The sequence below is a fragment of the Tachypleus tridentatus genome, chromosome 13 (genome assembly GCF_004210375.1).
Source record: "Tachypleus tridentatus isolate NWPU-2018 chromosome 13, ASM421037v1, whole genome shotgun sequence".
Classification (NCBI taxonomy): domain Eukaryota; kingdom Metazoa; phylum Arthropoda; class Merostomata; order Xiphosura; family Limulidae; genus Tachypleus; species Tachypleus tridentatus.
The window spans coordinates 74,239,791-74,264,814 of NC_134837.1; the positions used below are offsets into that span (position 1 = coordinate 74,239,791).

General features: G+C 31.8%; 1 protein-coding gene across 5 annotated transcripts in view; it reads left to right on the forward strand.

The window, feature by feature from the left end:
- Positions 1–25,024, forward strand: part of LOC143241108 (uncharacterized) — a 74,832-nt gene that overhangs the window by 13,868 nt on the left and 35,940 nt on the right. For all 5 annotated transcript variants that reach the window (XR_013022178.1, XR_013022179.1, XM_076484665.1 and 2 more), the window contains 7 exons: positions 8,571–11,711; positions 14,658–14,813; positions 18,969–19,135; positions 20,077–20,219; positions 22,650–22,766; positions 24,129–24,312; positions 24,645–24,848. Coding sequence is in view for 3 of the 5 variants with exons in the window: in XM_076484665.1 (XP_076340780.1) it covers positions 8,571–11,711; positions 14,658–14,813; positions 18,969–19,135; positions 20,077–20,219; positions 22,650–22,766; positions 24,129–24,312; positions 24,645–24,848 (4,112 nt within the window). In the remaining 2 variants the exon portion in view is untranslated. The remainder of the gene's footprint in view (positions 1–8,570; positions 11,712–14,657; positions 14,814–18,968; positions 19,136–20,076; positions 20,220–22,649; positions 22,767–24,128; positions 24,313–24,644; positions 24,849–25,024) is intronic.

A 25,024-nucleotide genomic window follows, 5' to 3' on the forward strand; every position in this document is an offset into this window, starting at 1 on the left:
GTTGTGTAGGTAGTTTAATTGTATTAGGTTTTTGTAATATTGTTGATGTTGTCTTTCTCAAAGTTCTTAAGTTTTTCATTGTGTGTAATATTGTTACTAGAGATCTACATGTCTTTAGATTTTTCTGTTGTGTGTGTGTATGTGTAGATACAGTGAGTTAGTGAAAATGAAAGCAAAAGTGAAGTGAGACTGCATGTAAATTAGTCTTAATGAGTGCCTTTTAAAGTGATTATCACAGCTTGAATTGTAATAACAGAGATAAAGAAGAATAAATTGTCTTATCATTTGATTTCTAAGGTAATTGAAGCAGCCTGTGTGGACTTTTAATACAAAAGAGAATTATTAAAAGCTCTGGTTGCCTCTGTGGTAATCGATGGGGTAATGTAAGTGAATTTGTGACTAACTATATTATAACAAAAATAATAGAGAATAATGATATGTCTTGTCAAAGGGTGTTCTAAATTTATTGGATCAGCCTGTGTGGTCTTTCATGTGAAAAGATATAATTATTTAAAACTCTGGTTACAACTATGACAATCTGTAGTGTAATGAATTTTTTATGCACATTTTTTGACTTGTTTTGAATATATATTATTTTAAAGCAAGTGGATTTTGTGCTGTCTGTTGATTATTTTAATTTATTATAAACATGTCACAGGTATCTACTGTAAAAAACCATAGCCCATATAGAAGACCTGGCATTGATGAGACAGCTGGAATTATATATTAGTAAATAATGGTAAAAGAAGATGTGAACAGCAGTGAAAGTAGGCCTATATATATAGACAACTGTAGTTGTGAAGAAAACAGTGTAAAGATTACAATCATGCTATATAACTGTTTGACTCATTTTGATAAAAGGATAGAGAGAATGGAGTGATTTAGGCTCAAAGATAGCAAGCTAGGAGAGTTTATTAAACAACAAGAATTAGAGAGAAGAGCAGCAACAGAAGAGAGAGGAGGAGAGACAGAGAAGAGACGAAGTAAAATGAAAGAAAAAAGAGCAAGAAGAGACTGAAGATAGAGAGAGAGAGAATAAGAGCAAACAAAGGAAAAAGAAAAGGAGAGAAAGGAAGAACTAGAAATGTATATAGAGAGAATAAGAGCACAAATTGAGAAAGAAGAGAGAGCAAATAAGAGCACAAATGGAAAAATAAGAAAAGAGAGATTGTAAATAGAGCAAATAATAGCACAAATTGAGATTGCAAAACTTACTCAACAGAAAGATGAAGGATTCAAGAATGACAATTGGGTTACTGCCAGCTGACTAAAGCTGCCAAATTTAATGAGCAGAAAGATGACATAGATACTTTCTTGGAGAGAGAGAGGGAAGTTTTGCCCAACGTCAGAACTGGGACAGAGGAGACTGGGCTGTCTGTCTCAGCCCACTTCTCACAGGAAAAGACCTATAAATGTATGTAGGTATGATGTTGGAAGATACCATGGACTATGACAAGTGAAAAGTGGAATTGCTGAAATATTATGAGCTTACTAAGGAAAATATTTGTTGGAAATTCAGAGAAATCAAACCTGATACTGGAGAAACTATTTCAGTTCATGACATGTTTATGGGTATAGTCCATAAGGTGAATTGACATGGCCAAGTGTGAAGATAGTTTTGTAGGATTGGCAGGTCTACTAATACCCGAACAGTTCATTATTATATGCTCTACTGATATATCACTGTTCTTAAAGAAGAGAGCATTGAAAGACATGGTCAAGATTATCAACCTGGCAGAACAGTATATAGAAGCCCATGGTTGGAGTATAACTGGCAATTTCAAGAATGTTCAGTTAAATTTAAAACCAGAGATAGTTAATCAGAACAAGATTCTACTAAAGGTGATACGTGGTTAACAGATGGAAGGGAGAAGAAATGCTATGCTTGTTATAACCTGAGGCACATTCTGAGTGAGGGAAAGTCTGTCATCAACAATTAAATACAGAGATCTCAACATAAAGCAGCTGGAACTGCCTTCAAAGATAGTGCTGGTAATAAACAAGAAAAGAGGGACTATCACCATGGATGTTGCTGCCATATGAAACAGAATAGAAACATGATGTCAGATTTACCATAAGGAGGAAATGCTACCTCTATTAGTGCACCACTGATGGTAAACATAACTTAGCAAATGAATCAACAGTGCCAATAGTGATTGAAGCATATTACAAATATCAGCACGTGCAAACAAATCACAACTTGTCAGTAAGTGAAGGCTATGTTAGGGACAAGAAAGTGAAAATTCTATGAGTGACTAAGTGTAGCAGTGAGAATCAGTCTAGTATGTGATGATCAGATGATGGGCAAGTTACATCTATGTATCTTAATTAATGGGAGAGTGAGAATGTTTCTCACAGCAAAAATAAAGGAAGATATTTCATAATATGTTGGAGATCTTGAGGCCATGTGTATGTGTAAGTGTAATACTAATAGTAGAAGTTTGGGGGAACTAAACAGAAAGAAGATTGATGGAGCATTTGCAGTCACTACAAGAATTTAATGAAAAGGTACCACACAATACATCAAGCCCTTGCAAGTGTCAAAAAGTGAAATCCCAAATGTAGGTATATGGGAACTAAAAAAAGCATAGAAAAAAGACCTTTTACTGCAGAAACTTTGGGACAGTTCCCAGGAGAAAGTTGAGCACAAGACAAATATAAGAAAGATAATTACAAAATAAAGGATTTAACCTTCCTGTGTGGATTTTGATGAAAAAGATAGAATTACTTAAAGTTCTGGATACATCTGTGATCAATACAATAGTGTAACAAAGTTTTGTACATACATTTGACTTGTTTAAGATATATTATTTTAAAACAAGTGGATTGTGTGCTATTTGTTTATTATTGAAATTTATCATTTAAACCTTACAGATGCCTACTGTAAAGAATTACAGCCTTATAATTTGTGGCTCTTGCTATGCAGCAAAATGAAGCATAGTCAGCAAAGATTAAGGATGAATTGGTTATTATATCAGCACAATTTGTAGCTATTGGCAGAGTACCAACCAGTCTGTACTTGAAAGAATTTACAAGGATCAGGGAGCTAACTGCAGTAACCAACTATTTTCTGAGTTGTGTAAAGTGTTGACTGTGGTGAAAACATCCGCTTCATCTTATCACCAACATTCTTATTCTTGAAAGTTTGTGAAACACAGCTGAGCCAAATAGAATGAAAACTTGAAATATATAATGATGGCATACCACTCAAGAGAACAGATTAATTGGTTGTATGGTTTGGAGATATTGTTCCTTCTGGAAGTGATGTATAGTCCTCCCTCTAAAGCAGAAGTTCCACAGTGTCCATAAAAATACTTGGATTGGTTAAGGTCTATTTTGGCCAAAATTGAGCTAACACTTAGGGAAGGCTCACTGTATGGCAGGAAAGATGTTAATATGAAACTGTAAAGAAACAATAGTTCCATCTTAAAGACTGGGTATGGTTTTGCAATATGTCAGTATCACAAAAGTAGCTCAGTTTTTGTTTTACAGATCCTTATGGTGTGCTCAAACAGATTGTCCAATAGACATATGAGGTACAGTGGTCATGTGGCATGAATAGGCACTTGGAGAATACTGACAAGCTACAGCCTTATGTTACAAATGAACTTCTTGTGTGTTAGCTTGATAATGAATCACAGGTCCAGATTGACAAGCTGTAAGATAATGTGAGAGAACTGTTTCATGTGAACTTGGCTCATCTGAGAAGCAGGAGGATGCTGAAAGTACTTATCTTTCCATTCAAGATGATAAGGTAAGGAAACACTTTGAAAAGAGGTACCAGATAACTCTGCTGGTTTGGCAAGACATCAACCTCATAATTGTTACAGATGGATTAACTACCAAACTAGTAGTTAGGATTTTATGAGAAATGACTGCATTTTATGATTACCACTCTGATATCACAAACTTTGGATGATTTGCTAAACACAAGACTAATGTAACCAAAAGGTCATTGTAATTCTTATTTTGAAAACTACTCAAATGTCACAAATTTAGGACACTTTGTTGATTACAAAATGGTTGGGACTGAAAAGTTGTTACTTCTCTTATTTTCCTTGGTATTTTGCACATTTACATTGATAGATATCCATAGAATATATCATGGTAGCTGTTCAGTCATTATTCAGGACAATTTGTGTGAGTGGATAAAACACTAGCATATCGTAACTTTGTATGACTGAGGATAATTAATATGAATTTTATAACTCTCATAGAAGGTAGATGCAAACCATGTTTTCTGAAGCAAAATACTGTCCAATATTCTATGCAAGCTTCCCTTCATATCTAACCAATTTGTAAAGGAAGTTCTGTGGAGAAGCTTTCTTGGAATACACTATTTCAATGGATTTCCTAAATTTTGTTTTCTGTGATATCAATTGGAGTGGATCAAATTATAAATGGAAGTACAATATCTTGCTAGTTCAGTTATTAATTTTGTTGTCCATCTAGGACAGTGAATGTATTTCATTGTGGAATATTTTATTATGGCTAGGTTGGTTTTTGTTTGTATTAATATATATTATAGCAACAATATAAATATTAATTCTGGATGCAAAAAATTAGCTGAAAAGTATTAGTTTACTGAATTCTGGTGGTGATGATTTACTTAGTGACACTGAGAAAATGTGTTGAGTTGACAGCACATTATGGTACCATAACTATTGTGACAGCTAGTGAAGGTGGCCTATGTAGGTTACCATAGCAGTAACATGCAGGCTAGTTGAGAGTCTGTTTACAATAGTCAGTGCATGTGATTTTCTATAATGCAAACATACACCTATATGTCAGTTTATATGTTTTATTCTCAGTTTTCTCTGATTTCCCTGAGAATAACCTGCAGGAATCACAAATACAGAAGGAGTGATAAAATACTGTATTACAGATCAGAGCTGTGATCTCTCTGTCTTTACTAAGTTTTTTTACACAACAGAAAGAACTGGACTCAGGTTTGCAATCAATCATAATCTTTATTGAAACAATCTCAATCAAAGAACTGTCTTCATATCCATAAAGGATGAATCACACTACAGTGAGTCCCATGGTATGCTATGGTTTTGACCATTGTTTCTATTCATATCATAATTCATGATGCAATGTCTCTTATAAACATGAAAACATATGATAATCTGGGTAACCCAGTACTAATTTGTCACAGGTTTGTTTAAATAACAATTTATGAATCATTTTTGTGTGTAGTTCAGGTGTTGTAACATTGCTCAAACCTTCTGAATTTTTCTTGTTACTTTAAGTGAGTATCATTACATTATAACACCTTGTAGTTTGAAGAAATGTCTAGTGGACATAACTTAGTTAGTGAAAGTAAAAATGGAACTAGACAGTGTATGAGTGCAACCATAATGGTTGATTTTTAAAGTGGGTTTCACATTGTATATTGTAATAATAAAGATAGAGGAGGATAATTTGTCTTATCACTGGGTGTTTTAAAGTAATTGAAACTGCCTTTGTGGACTTGCACATAAAGGAGACACGTATTTAAAGCTCTGTATACAATTGTAGTAACCAGTAGTGTAACAAATTTTTGTCCCAGCATGGCCACATGGGTTAAGGCATTTAACTGGTAATCTGAGGGTTATGAGTTTGAATCCCTATCACATCAAACATGCTTGCCCTTTCAGCCATGGGAGCATTATAATGTGACGGTCAATCCCACTATTCATTGGTAGAAGAGTAGCCCAAGAGTTGGCAGTGGGTGGTGATGACTAGCGGTCTTTCCTCTAGTCTTAGACTGCTAAATTAGGGATGGCTAGTGCAGATAGTCCTTGTGTAGCTATGTGTGAAATTCAAAACAAACAAACAATTTTTTTTATATTCATTTGACTTATCTTTAATATATTATTTTAAAACAAGTGTATTGTCTGTTTTTGTTTGAATTTATCACCAACAAGTTATAAACACTTGCTATAAAGAATCCAACTATACAAAATTGATAATGCATGTTTGCTTAATATGTTCTTAACATCATTCAGTACAAGGTGCAGTTGAAAAGCATGAAAATGCAGAATGTGAGCATAGAGCCATGCATTATTTCTTCATAATTAGTTGCCTTTTGCTGTGTTAAACTTGTCTCAGATAGCGAGGGAAATACAAATGTTAATGAGTTTCAGTGGTCACAAAATTGAGCTTAGCATTCCTATAGTGGCTAGTTTGTTTTGGTTAGTAGTGTAATATTGGAGATGTTGAAAGTTTTGCACCCCATTTTTAAATAATGAACTGAGGGCTGTATTTGCATAACAACCATTTTGCTGCTGTCATAGCAGTGGTAACAGAGGAGAGCACAATTGGTTGTAGGTCAAACATGAGACTCAATGATGTCTGAGAGACAAAGACTCTGGTATGGAAAAATACCATGCATTTTCTGCATTCCTTTTTTGTAATATAGTATTTTTTCAAAAATTTCAGTTATTCTGGTAAATGAAGTTTTCACCTAACATAGGATCAAGAAAGTTGTTAAATTGCTTTTGTACAGATTTCCTGTGTTGTTTGTCATTCTCTTGAAACAACACCTCATCTGACCATGGAAGAAGAAGAGATAAGACTGTAAAGCTTCACTTTGTGCATGAATGTGGACAGCAGTTTTCTCCATTGATCTGTCAGGTGATATCTTCTGGTTGTAATTTCCCTTATGTTTCAGTGGGATTGCCCATAACATAGGTAGCATTTATGTCTTGTAAGGGACACTATTATATCATTTATTATATTAAATTATGACCTTTTAGTTATACCTCTCTTGAGCTCAACTTCTTAGTTTGGTGAGTGAAGTTTTAACTTTTTTATGCAAAATGTGGTACTCTCCTGTAACTTTATCTAATCCTTAACCAACATCTTAAGTTCTGAAGAGAGTTTAGAGATATAACTATCAAGTAAAAGTTCTGTTCTTTTGTCTTGCATACTTATTTAATTTTAATATTTTTGAGATTGAATAAATATTTGCTCTCACCATGTTTTACATTGTGTTTAGTGTATTTTCTTTCTCTAACTCAAAAGTCAGAGAATTCATAATAGCTTGTGATATATTTCTTGGTTATATCTTCAATTATTCTGCAGACCTGTCTTATTCATTCTTGGGAAAAAATCAGTTTAACCTGAAAATAACAGAGGATGTCTTCAGGCGAAAGTATACATTCTTTCCTGCAGTTTATATCTTTAGAAATATGACTAGATGGTGGCAATAGTTTTTGCAGTTTCTGAAGAAAACTGTAGGACAGAGAATTATTGCAACTGGGCTATTACAGCTTTAAATTACAAATTTGACCAATTAGAATTTGAGTGACCTTACATTTCATCCTGAAATATTTCTATTTGACATAAAGCTCTTAACCTTCTTGGCTGAACATGACGATGACCGAAGAAGGTCGAAACGTTGTTAGCTCTTCTATGTAAAATATTTTCTCAACCCAAACGAGCCGTTTTTGTATATATTTCTCTACAAGTGGGTTTTCTCGACATCACTGATTATATGCTGTCAATGTTCCAGATAGGAAGCTCTGGGTGCATTTATTTTATTTCATTTATAGAGTAAATTCCATAACAGTTATGTAAATTTATATCATTAGGAACTTTGTTTCATGTACATTGTATATACGTATATGTTCTGTATTTATGTTTTGTGAAAAGGGGTTGTTTTATGTTACAGGGTTTTATTCTGTATTTTAACAAATTTACTTTCATAAAGGATTTTTTTTACATTTTTTTAAATATATTTTTCCAAAACAGTTTATTTTGTGTGTTTCAGTTTTATTATGTTTTGCTTTGTGTTTTATATTATTTTGTTTAGTATTCAAGGGAATTTATTTATGTATTTGTGGGCATAGTGTAGATAGCCATCATGTAGCTTTATGCTTTATAACAACAAAGATTTAAAACTTTAAAATATATTCAATTTATGATAGTTGTAATTGGGGCAAACTAAATTATTTTATTTTTGTATACCATGTAGAATTGTCTCAATTATTCTAAGCATAAAATTTTTATTAAATAGTAAGTAAATTAAGAATAATTAGTGTGATTTTCAGTCACCATGTAGTGGCACTTATCAAACTGCTTAAAAATTAATTTCTGTATATTTCATAAACTTCATATGCTTCTAACCTTTCAAACACCATAAAATATAAAGTTGTTTCTGTCACTAGAATATATTGTACTTTAAAAGAAATAAGTTGCATTATCATGTGACAATGATGTAGTATGGGTAAACCTGAAAAGGCTAGAGTCCACCGAATCAAAGCTTGCTTGGTGGTTTTTTTTCATCTGAATACATTATAAAAATAATGCTTTTATTACAGCTCTATATAACTTTACTCCAAGAGTTTGTACATTTCTTCCCAAATACTGGAACTCCAGGTCCACTCAAAATTTCATAACTGGTTATGCTACTGCAATGAAAAAAATAAAACTATTTAAAATAACATCCAAATACCAGATCTGTTCATCAGCAGGTGTTTGTGCAATTTATATGTTATATAGAATTAAGCTTGGGTTCTTGACACACATGTACTACCTTTGTTGATTTATTTTTTATCGAAAATTATCTATTTTTTTATGTATAGCTTGCATCACTTTCAGCAAAAGAAGCACAGTCAATTCCTTCATCTACTTCTGTTATTGATACAAATGTACAAGACCTTCCTTCAGTTTCTGAAGGCTGTATGAATAATTTCAGTGATAACGAAATATTAAAGAAACAGAAGTCCACAGAGAAAGTTCAAACATCAAGTAATGAATCAATAACACCCCAGGAAAGAATAAAAGATAGTGGTGGTGAATCAGTAATACAGCAGGAAAAAGTAAAAATTGTTGGGACTGTTTCACCTCATATATGTGAAACTGAAAAGGCACAGGAAAAAAAAAAAAGTGAAATTTATGAGGAAGCAAGAGAAAATTATGAATTTTATGGAAAAAATTTGTCTGAAGAGACAAGTAGTTACACAGAATCACCAGAAGAAATTTGTGATAATACAATATGCAAAAAATGTCATGAAAAGTTGTGCATCAAAAGTTGTGATCTAACTGGTTATAAGACAAAAAAACCCTTAAGGACTGATTTTCTACTTTGTGAACAGTGCATAAGGGAACCAGCAAATAATTTAGGAAAAAACTCTGTGTTAAATGGTAAAGCAACATTTTTGAAATTTAAAAGTACATTTCAGGCAAAACATAATCCTACGTATCAGGAATCTTTATCAATATCCCCTTCAACATTCCCCAAGAAAAATATTTTTCTAAATAGTCACTCTTCTTGTAATACATCAGAAACAGATCCAGCAGAAGTAGGAGAGGAATCTTTGGTTTCTTCCAGTGATGAAGTTCAAAGTGCACAACCAAACATCAAAATTACTGCAGTGAAAGATTATTCTGAAGAACCATCTGAGAATTTTCAAAAATTATCTTCATCAAAATGTAAGAAACTAACTAAAACTAGTATTGATAATGAAGAAATAAATGATAATATGGGTCAAGGGCTCATTATTGATAATGCTCCTATAAATACCATATGTGAATGTTGGTTTTGTAACTTTAAAGCAACAACCTCATTGGATTTTTACAAGAGACCTGCCATTTCCTGTGATGATTTGATGGAAATTTCAAAACAATCTTTTTCAGTTAGCACTGAACAAACACAAGGTACTGATTCTTTTTCTGATTTAAGTCAGTCAGAACATAATTGTCAAAACTGCAACAATCATATGGAAGTTTTAAGTAAAAGTGCACCAACAACAACAGTGCAACAAGTGTTTCCTGAAAAACTAGGAATATGTTTATCTTGTCAGTCTTTGGAAAATAAAACACTACACGGTAGACTAAAGGTTGTTTACTGTGATTTCCACCATTTTAAGAAAAATAAAAGGGGAATTAGGCATGAAATTGACTCTTCACCACAAAGAAAGACTACTTCACCAAAAGAACCTCAAATCATCAATTATGATATTCAGGAAATGTCACAGGAACTATTTGACACAGAACGAAAACGAAAAGAAGAGAAACATTTGTATACAGGAAAGAGAGAAAATGTTTGTGAGTGTAGAAAAGTAAAGCCAGATTCTTCTTTGGTGTACTCTGTGAAAAATAATATTAAAGATGAATATGATGAATCATTTTATTATACCAAACAATATCCTAGCAAAACTGAAAAAAATACTGCTCATTCTGGTGTGTTAAATAAACCTGATGGTAAGAGACACATGAGATCATCAGACTCTCCTAAATATTGTTCTTGTAGGGAATTTGGTGGCCATGAAAAGAAAGATAGGTTGACTAGTTCAATTAAAATATCTCCTCAAAGAAGAACTCAGTTAGGCTTGGAGAGATGTTCTGCTTATAGAAATAATGAAAATTTTGTCAGAACATCAGTGGAAGTAAAGCAAGAAAATACATATAAAAGCAGTAGCTCTCCTGTACAAGATCATACATTTTCTCATCAACCAGAATTCTATAAAATTGATGAAACTTCTAAAGTACACAAACAAAAAATATCCCCAAGAAAATTAAGCCCCTTAAAAGAGACTCTTGCCAAAGAGGTACAGAAAGTTCTTAAAGAAAACACTTCAACTAGTTTACATGAAGGCCGGGATTTACCTGAGAAGCTATGCTATTCAGCTGAAAATCATTTATCAGTGAAAGGAGAAAGTAGCTGTTCTGTTTGTGGAAAAGAACAGTATAGAATAAAAAAAAGGAGAAGTCCAGAGGAAAAAAACAATTTTGATAACATTCACTCCCAAAGCTATATAAATAAGGAAAACAGGATGAAACATTCTACCATGCTGAAATATGATCATTCTGAAAGTGATGGTAAATGGGAGATAGAATGTATTGATAAGTTTAAAAAGCAGTCTAAACATCACAAAGAAACTTCAACTGATGGTGGAATAGAAACGTTTCAGTATTTTGAACAACATAAATATCCACCAGAAGAAAAACACTTCTCAGAAAAAGGATCTCCAAAGAAAGAGAATATAACAAGTGAAGAAGATGATTATGTTACAAAGGAAAAATATTTGCCTAAAGATGAAGAAAATTACAAGAAATGTAGATCTCAACAATCTAAGTATCAATTTTCATCACCTGTTAAAGAATATGAAGTTGATCAAATCAGTGGTAATGAAGTTATTGAAGAAATGTGTGATCACTGTAAAATGAGAAAGAAACAGTCTAGTAAAATCCAACAAACAGAAGTTATTCTAAATGGTCAAATTAATAAGAAAATGGAAATCTCCAATGATATTAAATGCCATAAAACTTCTCAAACTCAGAAAGAACTTAAAAAAACAAACCATAAGGATTATACTGTTACTTCAAAGAGTAAATCTCACAAAAAGAAATATAAAAAAGACAAACCAAGCTATATTAAAGTTATCTCTAAATCAGACTGTACTCAAGATATGCATGATGAAAGCATAGAAAAACGATTAACCTTAGATAGTTCGGATAAAAAGAATGTTCAAGAAGGAGTACAGGAGACCAGTTTTCAAGAAAAAGCAAAAAATGATACCATAATATACAAAAAGGAAAACCTAGGTAATGAAGAAGAACCAGAAAAGGAACATGGAACATTCACTGAAGAGATTGTATCTGATGTAACTGATGAAGATGACTTTCTTACTTCTTATCAAAAAGAAAGAGAAAAGTTAAAAAGAAACAGAGAGAAACTCTGCAAGAAAAAGTACATAAAGCTGCACATAATGGAATCTCAGGTGTGTATGTTTTAACTCTTATTTCATCCAGTTGGCTAAGTTATTAAAACAAGATCTTGATATATATTTTGTCTCATTAATGTTTTTGATATTTATATCAAAATCAAATCTTAACCCTTCATTAAAAACATAGACTGTTTTATGTGAACTATATAGTGAAAAGAAATGTTTACTTAGTGAACTGTTCTGTTCCAATTTGTAAACATCAAGAGTGTTCTAGGTAGTTTTTTGTTACCTAAAATTATATAGACATACAAAAGTTTCTAATACCTTCAACTCTTTGTTTTGAAAGGTTTGCTTATGTTAGTGTAATATTTAATATTAAGATACATTTTAAAAGTGTAAATTCTTATCTTATTATTCAATCACTGGTAGAAGAAAATTCATATAGTTTTATCTCTTGATTGATAAAGAAATGTTTCTAATTCCACATTACTGACAATGGTTGATATTTTAAGGATAACTCTGATTTTTTTCTTTTTTTTTTGTTGTACTTTTATCAAGGCTAGTCCTGTAATGCTAGAAATTCAGTTAATCTTTCATACTGACTTTTTTTTTTAAATTTATATCACTAGAAAGCCTTGTTTACAAAACCTTGTGATTTAAATGTGGAGATGTTTATTTTAATGCATTAATTTCAGATACATTGTTAAACAATATTTATAAAACTAGGAATGGTTAATTACTGACAACAATTAGAGAAACGTATAAGCTCGTGATACTAAACTCAATATATACAAATAAAGAGTTGCTCATGATCTGTGGTAATGATTTAAGGGTGAGTACTAAGGCCTCATAGTCCATTTTTCCACCTTGGCTATGTATTATTGGTTATGGCTGTGAATTATTGCTTTGAAGTGTAAGTTTCACTGCAGAAGGCTTTGTTAGTGTTTCTCAATCTTTTCGGCACTGTAGACCATCTCACTGCTTCTCTAAGTTGTTGGGGTAAAACAAAAAAAACATTACAATTTACATGTGAATATGTAAATTGTAATAGTTTTTATTTATTTTTTTTGTTTCATTTTGTGAAATTCCAAAGATTAGTGGTTGAGAAACTGTTTTATTCAATATTATTTATGTAATGTTGTCTTTCACTTATGTTTACACACTTTCCAATGTCCATCAATTGTGCATGGATGGTGACTTCTTAGAACCCTTGTGAGCAGTTAAAAGGCACAGATGTCTATAAGAGACTTTTGCAAACCTTATAGTATGAATTATTGTTTTTCTTGCAACTTGCAGACAGTGTTCATGTTAATAAGTGCATGTGTTTTAACATTAAGACAAAAATTGTCATGTAATGCATTCAAAGATGAAAACAAAAAATTACCTTCATTTTGCTATTTTTAATCCATTCTAATCACTGTCATGTACCTTCCAATAACATTGAAATCCTTAGTCTGTATTTTGTTTTGGTTTGACATAATGAGATTCATACTGTTTCCTGTAATTTTGTTAGTGAAAATGTTCTATCACAACTTACAAAATTAGTTATGCAGCAATTTCACATGAATGCAGTGATGTCTATCATGAAAATTATTTACTAACTGAGAAGAAGAACTTTATGGTAGGTGAAAAAAAAACAAGAAAAACATCATGGCCAAACCATTACAACATAAAAAATGTTAAATTTTGCAACATTAAGTAATAAATGAGAAAATTCAAAATTATGATGTTCTTTGTAAAACATATAATGGGCACTCCCATTTTTTCAAAGTGGTTGAGTTTCAAGGTCAAGAGTTAGTGCAAACATTGTGCAGAGGAATGGCATGGTCACTGGGATATATGGTTAGGTGCTTTGTATTGATGGAGCCATACCTTATTTGCATCTAGACTGCACAAAGATGGTATTTTATCTTGGCATGGCAATGTCAGAGTGTTAACATAATCATATAAGTAAGTCACCTTGACAGTTTTATTGACTATTCAAATGTTTAACTTATCAGTATAGCTGCAGCTTACAGTCACCATACATGTTCTAGAAGATAATACTCTATATCATTTTTAAAGTGCTATATTACTAACATGATGACAGTAAATTGCCTATACTTTTGCAGATCTTTAAGGAGACATATTCTTTGTTCAATATAACAATATACTCCCATTTTTAATATGACAAATACTGCTTTTACAGATTTTGACAGTAGATGTCATACTTTACAAGGTACCTAGGGACAAACTTGTGAGCATGATTCTTGTGTTGTTTGTGTTGGCCTAAATCTGTGTAACATCTTGTTAATAATTCCAATGAAACTACTGTTCTTGTAATGACAAGATGTTTAACTTTTTTCAGTACCTCTGGTATGTGTCTGGTTATTGAATATCCTGTTGTTTTTTTTTCCCTGCTGGAATCATGATTTCCATTTATTTTTGGCCTGGCATGGCCAGGTGGTTAAGGCACTTGACTCATAATCTGAGGGTCATGGGTTCAAATTCCCGTTACACCAAACATGTTCACCCTTTCAGCCATGAAGGCATTATAATGTGACAGTCAAACCTACTATTTGTTGGTAAAAGAGTAGCCCAAGAGTTGGTGGTGATGACTACCACTGTCTTACACTGCTAAATTAAGGGCAGCTAGTGCAGATAGCCCTCGTGTAGCTTTGCGCAAAATTCAAAACAAACAAACCATTTATTTTTATTGTTTTGTTGTTAATTTTTCAGTCCTGTAATTACCACTGTAATGCTAGAGCTAAAAACTCATTGATAGTTTCTCTTAGATTATGTGAATAGTTTGTCTGTTTATAAACAGACAAAAACAATGTCTTCAGGTAGAGTACCAAATTAATAAATTAATTTTATTGAAACATAAGTGGTTGGAAATTTTATGAAAATATTAATATAGTGATCAGAACTTGAGCCAAATCCCAAATATTTTTTTAGACTTTTCAAATAATTGAAAAGATGCTTGACATAGTCTCATAACTAAAACTATTTATCACTCAGATTGATGAAAGCTCAGAAAAATCTATTGCTGATGAATCATTCACTGATGAGAAGTCTCTAAGTGAAGAAGAGCAAAATATTCAAAGAGAACAGGCTGCTGAAAAGATTCAAGTTTCTTCTCAAGGAGACCTTTCAAAGAAATGTTTGGGAGAAAAGGTATGAAATGCTGCACAGTGTTTTATATATATTATAAGTGTAGTCTACTTGCCCCTGTTATTAATTTAAGATAGCTAAGTGTTTCAGAATCTGGTGATTTGCACAAGTTACAACTCCTTGGTGGAATCAGAGATAGATACCTTTTTCTGCAAGATAAATAAATTGTATTCCCTACTTTATAGTAAGTGACTTTAGAGTGAACATAACCTCCATGCCAATAAAGAATAAATGAGACATGATCAAATGCTTCTTAACTCTATACATTTTGAATTTTCAAGTTGAACGATGTACATCATCAGTATCAGCTTTTGTTAAATTGTATTTTTTGCAAAGGTAACCATTTGCATGGTTTTAGCTGCACATTGTTTGATTTTTGTGTGTGAAAATGTGCAAGCTTCTGTCAGTCATGCCCTGAAATAGCTGGACCCTGACAATTGTAATGAACATTATTAATTTTATGGTAATCTAACATACATGCACTTTATGTTGTATTGCTTGTGTGATTTATATTCCCATAGCATTGGTGTAGACATCTAAAATGTTGCATGGAAAAACACAGTTTTTCTACTAGTTGTTGACCTGTGTAGAAAATAAATGGTTATGAAATTTCATGTCTGTGTCAACTACTGCCAAATGACCAATTTCACTGTTTCTGTACTATTAATCAGAAGTCAGTAGCTTGTGATAATAGTAGCAAACAGCAACTCTTGAAACGTGCACAGGAAGATAAACATAAAGAGCTAGTTAAGATGAAGTGTAGTTAAAATCAGTGAAAACTGTCCTACAGTTTCTGCCAGTTATGTTTCATCTGGTACAGTGATTAATGTTTATTTTATCCCTACTTTTCCCTTCTAAAGGCCCTATTGTTGAAAATCTTTCTTCTAATAAAGTCCCTACTTTTCTTCAGTTGAGAAATAATAGAAACACAATTTGGTATTCTGTTTTTAATTAAGTACATTTTTGATACAAAACATAATAACTTATTCATATTCTAAGGATAATTCTAGTATGCTGTGGTTCCCTCCCTGTTTTATCTCCACTCTTGGTTGTACTCTTTCCACTTTCTTCCCATGTGTGCAACATCTCTCTCTACAATGAGCACAGAGTATACATGGTACAGAAGTAGTGCAGTCTCCCACATGTGTCCTCTCCCAATGGGGATCATACTTCAAAGGTGTTCTTTGGATGCATTTGAAGGATATGCCTTTCTATTCTTCACAGTGGTTTTTCTACCTATTCAATTTGAGATTCTAGCTATCCATGTGAAAAGAAATTAGGTACCATGTCATAAATTGCTATTTTTCTATACTGAAAGTATATTTCCGATGGGTTCTCATCTCCTCTCATACTTTCCACCCTTCCTCCCCACTGAAAATTGGTGCTTCTTTTTCTGCCTAATTTTGAAGTGATAGTTGAGTGGAATTGAATAGAGGGAGTCACAATTATTAGGAGAGTATGTCACACTCCTATTGGTGGAGGGTTGTTGCATGATGATTTATATGCAAAATGCAGTTGAAACATGTTGATCATAGTGTATGTGTGAGTTCAAGGCTTGTGGCATGCAAAATATTTTTCCAAATAGATAGCAGCACTGAACAAGAATAGTTACCCATCTTAGAGGATGTAAGTAGCTACTGAAAATATATTTTAATGTAGCAAAATAATAACATATGTATTACAATGTTCACTTCTCTGAAATCCATACAGAATCTTTTGCTCAGTTGCTACTGGTTAGTGATAATCAAGCACACAAATGATTAAAAGTATCTGTTATTCAGCATCTAATATATATTAGTATTGAATAAATACTTAGTGATCCAAGAAAGATAGCACTGTGATTGCTTTACAGGGCACATTCCTCTGATATTTATATTATGCTGAATGATATTTGTTTCTCAGTTGACTATCTGTTTTGAAAAACTCATTGGCAAATTGTATGAATAACTTCCTGAGCTTCCTATACTGAAATGCACAGTTTTTGCTCAGTGGTCTCAGATGTACTGGCAACCCTAGTAATTGTTTGTTTGCATGGTGCAACAGAAGTAACATTAACTGTCCCCTTAGATTTAGTTACTTCTTCACGCACCATGGCCATTATTGTTCTAGCTGGTATCTCTTTCAGCCTGTCTGTCATTGTTACAAATCACAGCCAGTGCATATATTGCTTTCAGTGATATAACAGTTTGAGCAAGAGCAGCTTGTTTTTATTTTATGTTATTCCTATCATATATATCCCCAACAACGCAGTGCATCTAGGGCATAACTTCAGTCATAGCATTAGTTTGTGGTACTACCTAAGACTTTACTTACAATTGATCATGAAACACGATATGTGTATTTCTTGGTTATTTGGATTAAGGTTATTTAGCAATTGAAACTATAACATGTATACCTGTGTGCATACATACAGTCATGTGAAAAAGTTAAGACACCCTATGAAAGCCTGTGTATTTTTGTAACATTTTTGGATATATAGATATTTAATCTCAATTTTAACAATACTGAGAGATTATAGGAATATAACTAAACAATTAAAACTGAAGAAAAGAATTTTCAAGATCTTTTGTAAATGTAATTCTACAAAAATGCATATTCTAACTAAGGAAAAAGTTAGGACACCCCCACATTTATTCCCACTTCAAATGGCTCAGCTCACACACAGGTGTATCACACCAGGTGCACATGATTAGAAGATTGTTACTCAGAAATTTGAATGAAGCTTACTCTATTTAAATCTCAGACATTTAGTTTGGTGTGCTCCTGACTGTTGAAGTGAGAGTGAGCACCATGGTGAGAGCAAAAGAGCTGTCTGAGGCCTTCAGAAAGAAAATTGTAGCAGCTTATGAGTGTGGTAAGGGTTTAAAAAAGATTCCAAAAGATTTTGAAATCAGCCATTCCACTGTCCAAAAAATGGTCAACAAGTGGAGGGCTTTCAAAACAACTGCTAACATGCCCAGGTCTGGTCATCCAAGCAAGTTCACCCCAAGAACAGACTGCAAGATGCTAAAACATCCTAACATGTCTGGCTACTGTTGATGTGAAAGTGCATGCCTCTACAATCAGAAAGAGATTGCACAAGTTTAACTTGCATGGGAGGTGTGCAAGGAGGAAACCTTTGCTCTCTAAGAGAAACATGAAGTTTGCCAGAGAGAATGTAGACAATGACCAGGACTTTTGGAATAATGTCCTTTTGACAGATGAGTCCAAAATTGAATTATTTGGACACCAGAACAAAGGACATGTTTGGTGTAAACCAAATACAGCATTCCAGGAAAAGAACCTCATACTAACTGTGAAGCATGAAGATGGAAGTGTCATGGTTTGGGGCTGCTTTGCTGCAGCAGGACCAGAACAGCTCACAATCATAGAATCCACCATGAATTCTACTGTGTATCAGAGGGTGCTTGAGGATCATGTGAGATCATCTCTAAGAAAATTAAAGCTGAAGTGGAACTGGACCCTGCAACACAACAATGACACACAACATACCAGTAAATCCACCAAGGACTGGCTGAAAACTGAGAAATGGAGAGTCCTGGAATGGCTGAGTCAAAGCCTAGATCTTAATCCCATTGAGATGCTGTGGGGTGACTTGAAACGGGCTGTACATGCAAGAAACTCCTCAAACATCTCACAGCTGAAAGAATTCTGCATTGAGGAGTGTGGCAAACTTTCTTCAGACCAATGTCAGAGACTGGTAGATGGCTACAAGAAGCATCTCACTGCAGTTATTTCAGCCAAAGGGGGTAACACTAGCTATTAGGGGGTAGGATGTCCTAACTTTTTCCTCAGAATATGCATTTTTGTAGAATTACATTTACAGAAGATCTTGAAAAGTCTTTTCTTCAGTTTTAATTGTTTAGTTATATTCCTATAATCTCTCAGTATTGTTGAAATTGAGATTAAATATCTATATATCCAAAAATGTTATACAAATACACAGGCTTTCATAGGGTGCCCTAACTTTTTCACATGACTGTATATGTATATGTGTATGTATATATTGCTTTTGCTATTTACGATATTCATGCTAGATTTCTTGTATGTAATTATTAATTTTTTAATGCTCTTTGCATGTTTTATATAAGGTAGTATGTTAGTGTTAATATTAATTAATCAGGATTTTTACCAAAATCATTAAAAATTATTTAACAGGTGAATGTTTACACCCAATATGATCAAAGGACTGATGTTCCTGAAGAAATTTACTCATCCCAAATCTCACAAGGTGAAGGAAAAGATACATACATGAAACTTCATGAGAATATGGATCCAAATTTAGGAGTTCTAGCTGAACTTCCTGTCCTCAAGAAAAAAAGGCGGTAAATATGTAAAGAATAAATATTAACTTCTAATAAAAAATAGTGATTTGCATATTGAAGTGCTTTTAAGCTAACATACATAATAGATAATTGTAAGTTACATTATTGTGACTAATTTTGAAGGAATAACCTGATTACTTGACACATTTCAACAGAAATATATTGTATGAATATAGTTATTAAAAGAAGATCTTTCAGTGTAGGTTTTTACATTATGTCAGTGTGATGACATCCACTTTAAAAAGGTCTAATTTTGAATTGTAGTCACAATAAAAGTTTTTACTTTTCTTTATTTGCATCTGATTTTTTAAATTTTTGTTTCAAAAATGGATTTTAATTTATAAAAGTGTATTTTTTATGGTTACATAGCTTCACTTGTCATTTATTCTTAATGGTGTTACAGTAAAAAGTAAAATGTATATTTCTGTGTGAAAGTAAAATATTTAGTTGAATAAAAACAATTATTTAGTATAACTTATTGTGAAACTAAGCTGAATAATTTTAGTTTAATCCAAGTATCAAGGTATTTGGAATATTGAGTTAAAGCTTTTATAATTGGGAAGTTTATTAAATAACCAGTTTTAGTATAAGTTATGTCTAGTTTGCAGAGAAGACAAAGCTCAATGAATTTCTTGTTTTAGAACGGAACTATCTTTCATGATGATGAGAACTATCTTTCATTTAATCACAAAAGAGAGCACAACATTTTATATATTTCTTTAATATAGGTAAATATATATCATCAAAGGTACGAAAAAGGAAATAAACTATAAATGGATGATTTCTCAAGAACAGTCAATTACATTGACATTTATGAAAAACTGTAAACAATATGTGAAAATAGTGAAAAACTTTCAGGTAATATGTTTATATCATTAAGTATCAAAACTTATAAAAGTTAAAATAAATGTTTTTAAGAGATTAATTCCATTTCTTCTCAGAGAAATATTGGAACGAGATTGGAAATTTTCTATTCGATTTGCAGAGCAGTTCTCAGTTGTTACAAAAATTCAGTCCTCTGAAACACCTACAGTCTTGTTAATGGGTGGAGTGAATCCTTATGCTCCTACAGATTATTTACTTGGTAAGTTCATTACTTTTATGTAAAGAAACAAACCTATATTTAGCGAGTGTTTATTTACGAGTTGAATTTTGTTACTTGCATATTTGGGAAAGGTAAGTAGCAAATGTGAGAAAATAAATTAAGTGAATTTGTTTTATCAGGTGTAATATTTAATGATGTTGTTTTTAAAACTCATAAGATAAGTAAATTTATCTGAGAAAAAAAATGTATGCACAGGTGATCTCTATAATTCACTTTGTCTTTAACTGTAAACTTCATCTGACAATAGTGTACTGAACAGAACAGTCATTTCTCTTTGGAACAATGATTAAATGACTGCTGTCTTAGCAACAGTACTAAAATACTTGCCATTAGGTGATAAAGTTATTAAACTGTGTATAAAATGCTGAAAATGAATTATGATGAGTACAGAATTGTTAAGTATTATTATTATCTACTTCAGACAAGTTCCCTTTTATTATGTTATGTATGTCAACATATTATATCCAATAACTGGAAATTTGAATTTGAATCTAGAAGTTAATAAAATGTTAATATGTATCAAATTTATGTTATTTGCAATAAGAATGATACACAGTTTCCTCTTTTAACACAAATATATTTTAATATACAAATATAAAAACAATACACTTTATTATAACAGTTATTACTAATAGTTTTTACAAATGATGGTTTATATACAAGAATTTTCCAAACCTAAAAAATAAATTAATTCTACTATCTGGTTCAGAAATGAATATTTTAACAGTGGCCCAGATCCACAGTGAGCAACTTAATTCTGAATTGATGCTATAACATCTCACTTAAGCTAGCTAACTTGGTTGGCCTATTGCTTTTTATAAGCTGACTTTCACTGAAGGAGACAATTAATATCCTTCTAGAAACATTGACATTTAAATTTGAACTGCTTATAATGTTCGAAATCTACAAATGTTCCTGCACCACTTCTGTAGTTCTACAGATAATAGACTTTAATCACAATTATAGCTTCAGAGGTCTGTAGCACTCTGACTGTAGCTATTCAATAATAATAACACTCTTCTCCTGTCTCTAGCTAGTTGCTTTTTATGTGAATAACGTGAGACTCAAGAACTTTCAACAATGTTCTAGTGTGTTTTATTAAATGAATATTGTTGATTCTCACTTTCAAGAATTCTCAACAAATTTTAAGAATAGGTGGAACTTGTGCAATACACAGTCAAAAGTATACTTCATGGGTAGAAAAGAAAACTGTACAGAAACAAATGTAGGCACTACAAGAAATGTGCAGTAGTAAATCTGTTACAGAATTAACAGGTGAATATTTAAACCTTCATGTACATTGAAGAACAGAATATCTCGCACACTTTATTGTTTAAAAATATGTAACATTTGGATATTAGAAATATAAGAAAATAAAAAAGTATTATTATTGTTATTGTATAAGAAAATAAAATATTTAGAATTCAAATTAATGTGCTATAAAATTATAAGTCATGAGTTAAGTAATTTTTGTGTCATTATCACAATAAATGATACATTTTATATATTTGGTAAGTGGTTTCCAATAAATATTGAGTGGTTGTTAGCCATTGGTTTCATCAGTACCCACTTTGGAAAGCAAAAGCATTTTTGATTTTTGAACTTTTGATGTTTTCGTCTTTGTTTGTTTGTTTTGCATCTTTTAAGTTGTTTTGTGTTGTCATTTTCTTGACATAAAAAGCTAAAGCCAGTGTTTTTGTAACTCAGGTTTTAATGTATTTTTAGTGTTCTTTGAATCTTATCTGGAACAAATGTTGTTGTGGATCTGTATATTGTTTGTTACACTCACACTGAGTGCTGTCAGTTACATTCTTTGTGAGTGGATTGGAAACTAAGGATTTAATGTCCAAAAGATTGTCGGACAGTGTGGGAGGACTTGTGAAGACTACATTGATGCTAAATATTTTCATTATTCTTCAGTGTTTTTGTTTTGATATATATTTTTGGTAAATTATGTTTAAATATGGTTTTGTAATTAATAAACTTGATAATTAAATTTCTCTAACCTGTACAATGAAAGCAAATGATGATACGTATGGCAGTATTGAGAGATATAATCTGGTTTGTTTTCAGCAGTTTTTCCTGCATGTCATTTAAAACACTCAATTTTGAATATTCTGACTTGTATGAGTAATTATTACTTCTGAAAATCATTGTATAAGCATATCTTTCAAACTGTGACAACAGCATTTTTATGTTATAGAAATAAAAAAATTCTCGATCCAAACATAATATGCCATAGTATAAGAGGCCTCCATTTTAGACTTAAGTGTCATTAGAAAAACTTCTGTAAGTAGCAATATTTTTATGATAAGAAATATTTTATGAAAATATTCTTTCTGTTTTTGAAACTGGTTGTTTGTATCTAATTCATTCTATCAAATTTTGGTTTTCTACTTCATTCATCAGGAGGAGCAATTTTTCGTTATCATCTGCCTACAGATGTTTGGGAGTACTGTGGTCTCATGCCAGAACCTCGTACTTATCATGCTGCTGCTCTTTTGCACTCTGATATTTATGTAACAGGTTGGTATAAAAAATATTAACCTCATTGTATTTTGACAAATTAATTGAAATTTGTCTAATTGACAAAGAATTAATTTCTATAACTTTTATAAGAACAGTGTTTTATAATAATACTTTTATTGCTTAGTGTATTAATGACTTTAATGATGTTCTGTAAAAGATGTAACTATTTTATATAAAGTATACCAATGGTTTCTTTTTTTTTACTTTAGAAAAGTGAATATTTTTTTGTTCACCCAACTGATCGGTCTTTTTAGGTCAACCATGTGTCTGGTGCACTTGTTGATTATATAGTTTGGAAGATAACTGGACTTGTAATGCAATGACCTTATTTTTTTGTGTTAGTCACAAACTGCTAAGTGTCATTTTCCCTTTATTATTTTAACTTTCTTATGAGTGGTGTTGTACAATTTCATAGACTTGTTCTAATGTGTTCTCTGGTAACTTTGTTTGTGTAGAGGTTTAGATATAACTGAAAAGAACAGTCTTATCTATTTTGGCCAATGAAATTCCACGTGGTTGTTATCAAATGTATTCTGGGAAATTTAATGTTATTTAAATAAGTATATAATGATTGATCTTGCCAGTCTTACCCAAATTTTCACCTGGCATAAATCTTTTTAATGTTTAGTGAAATAAGAGTGATTGTCCCCTCCAGTGCATTAATTAATTTATTGAATTCATTAATTAACTGAATTGAATTTTTTTGTGGAGCTACATTAAGTAATTTCTTTATTGTGTCAAATACTTATCTAGTCTTTCTTCAGTTCAGTCAAGTCAGAAGTTACTTTTAATTCCATAATATATTTAATTTAAACCACTAGTTAAAAGTTGGTACTACCCTCACAAGTAAGTAATAAACATGCCTAAAAATGTCACATACATAATCAGAGTTTTAAAAACACTATTTAAGAATTTGTGAAATATGTAGTAACAACCAATTTAGTATTTGGAATTACCACTTGTAAACTAAGTTTGAAAAATTAATAAAATAATATATGAAATTGGTAATTATCATGTGGAGAGGCAATATATTGAATAATTTGTTTGAAGAAATGAAATAATTGTGGATAAATATTATATTTTATTGGTATTACATGATAAGTCATTGCTGTTATATGCAATTTCATAAATTATTTATTGATATATTAAAAATTAACATGCTGATTCTTAAAATTTTGTTATGTAGTCAAAGTTATGTAAGATACTTTTGTTTTCCTCACATGAATGTTATCAAATTAAAACATTTTACAGAACTCTTTATATGTAAAAAACAAAACAAATCACAATTAAGAAGCCTAGATTTAAATTCCTTAATTTTCTATACATTCAAAAACTGGTATTTTCTAAAACTTTGTGTAGGGGGATACAGTTTTTTTGAAAGGAACAAAGGTGAAATGGTTGCCACACGAACCACTTTTGGACTTAATATACACACCAGCCAATGGGAGAATAAAGCAATGATGATACATGCTAGAGCCTGTCATAGTGTATTAGCAGCAGAGAACAAACTATTTGTTTTCGGTGGAAGAAATGATCAGGGCCGGTCTGTAATTAGATAATTGATTTTTGTTTTCATTGATTTCCAAATTCTTGGTCAAGTGTAAATAAACATTTATTTCAAGCCTTCTCCTGTGTTTGTGTGTGTGTGTGTGTGTGTATATATATATATATTTTTTTTTCTATTATATCATAAAACTGACTGTTATTTTTTCTGGACTTGAAATGTTTGTCAGGTAAACTGAATATAGAATGTTGGAGTTTTTAAAATGGAACTTTATTGATACACATATATTTTATTTCAACAGATATATAAATTTTGCAAAACCTTTATTACAGTCTTATTATGCCTCTTGAATGAGTCAGTTTTCATTGCAGGATCTTGACATCAGTTGAGATATATAACTGTGATGATGACACTTGGAAAGTTGTCACAAACTTGCCTCAACCACTGATAGGAGCAGGAATTACTTGCTTAGACAAGCAGATATGGGTTGTAGGTGGTCTTACAGAACCAAAGATTGATAAAAAAGTACCCCCAGTAGTCAAGAATGTTTATGTCTATGATATCCAAACCAACTCGTAAGTCTGTTTAAACTCACATCACTCAATAAACATAAAATATTTGTTCACTTTTTTAAATTTTTTGTCAATGATATATGAAAGCTATGATGAATAATTAATAGCACAAACAGCCACTTGTAGGAAAATGTTTCTGCTAGTTTTAATAAGTAATTGAAAAACGAAATTTATTCAGG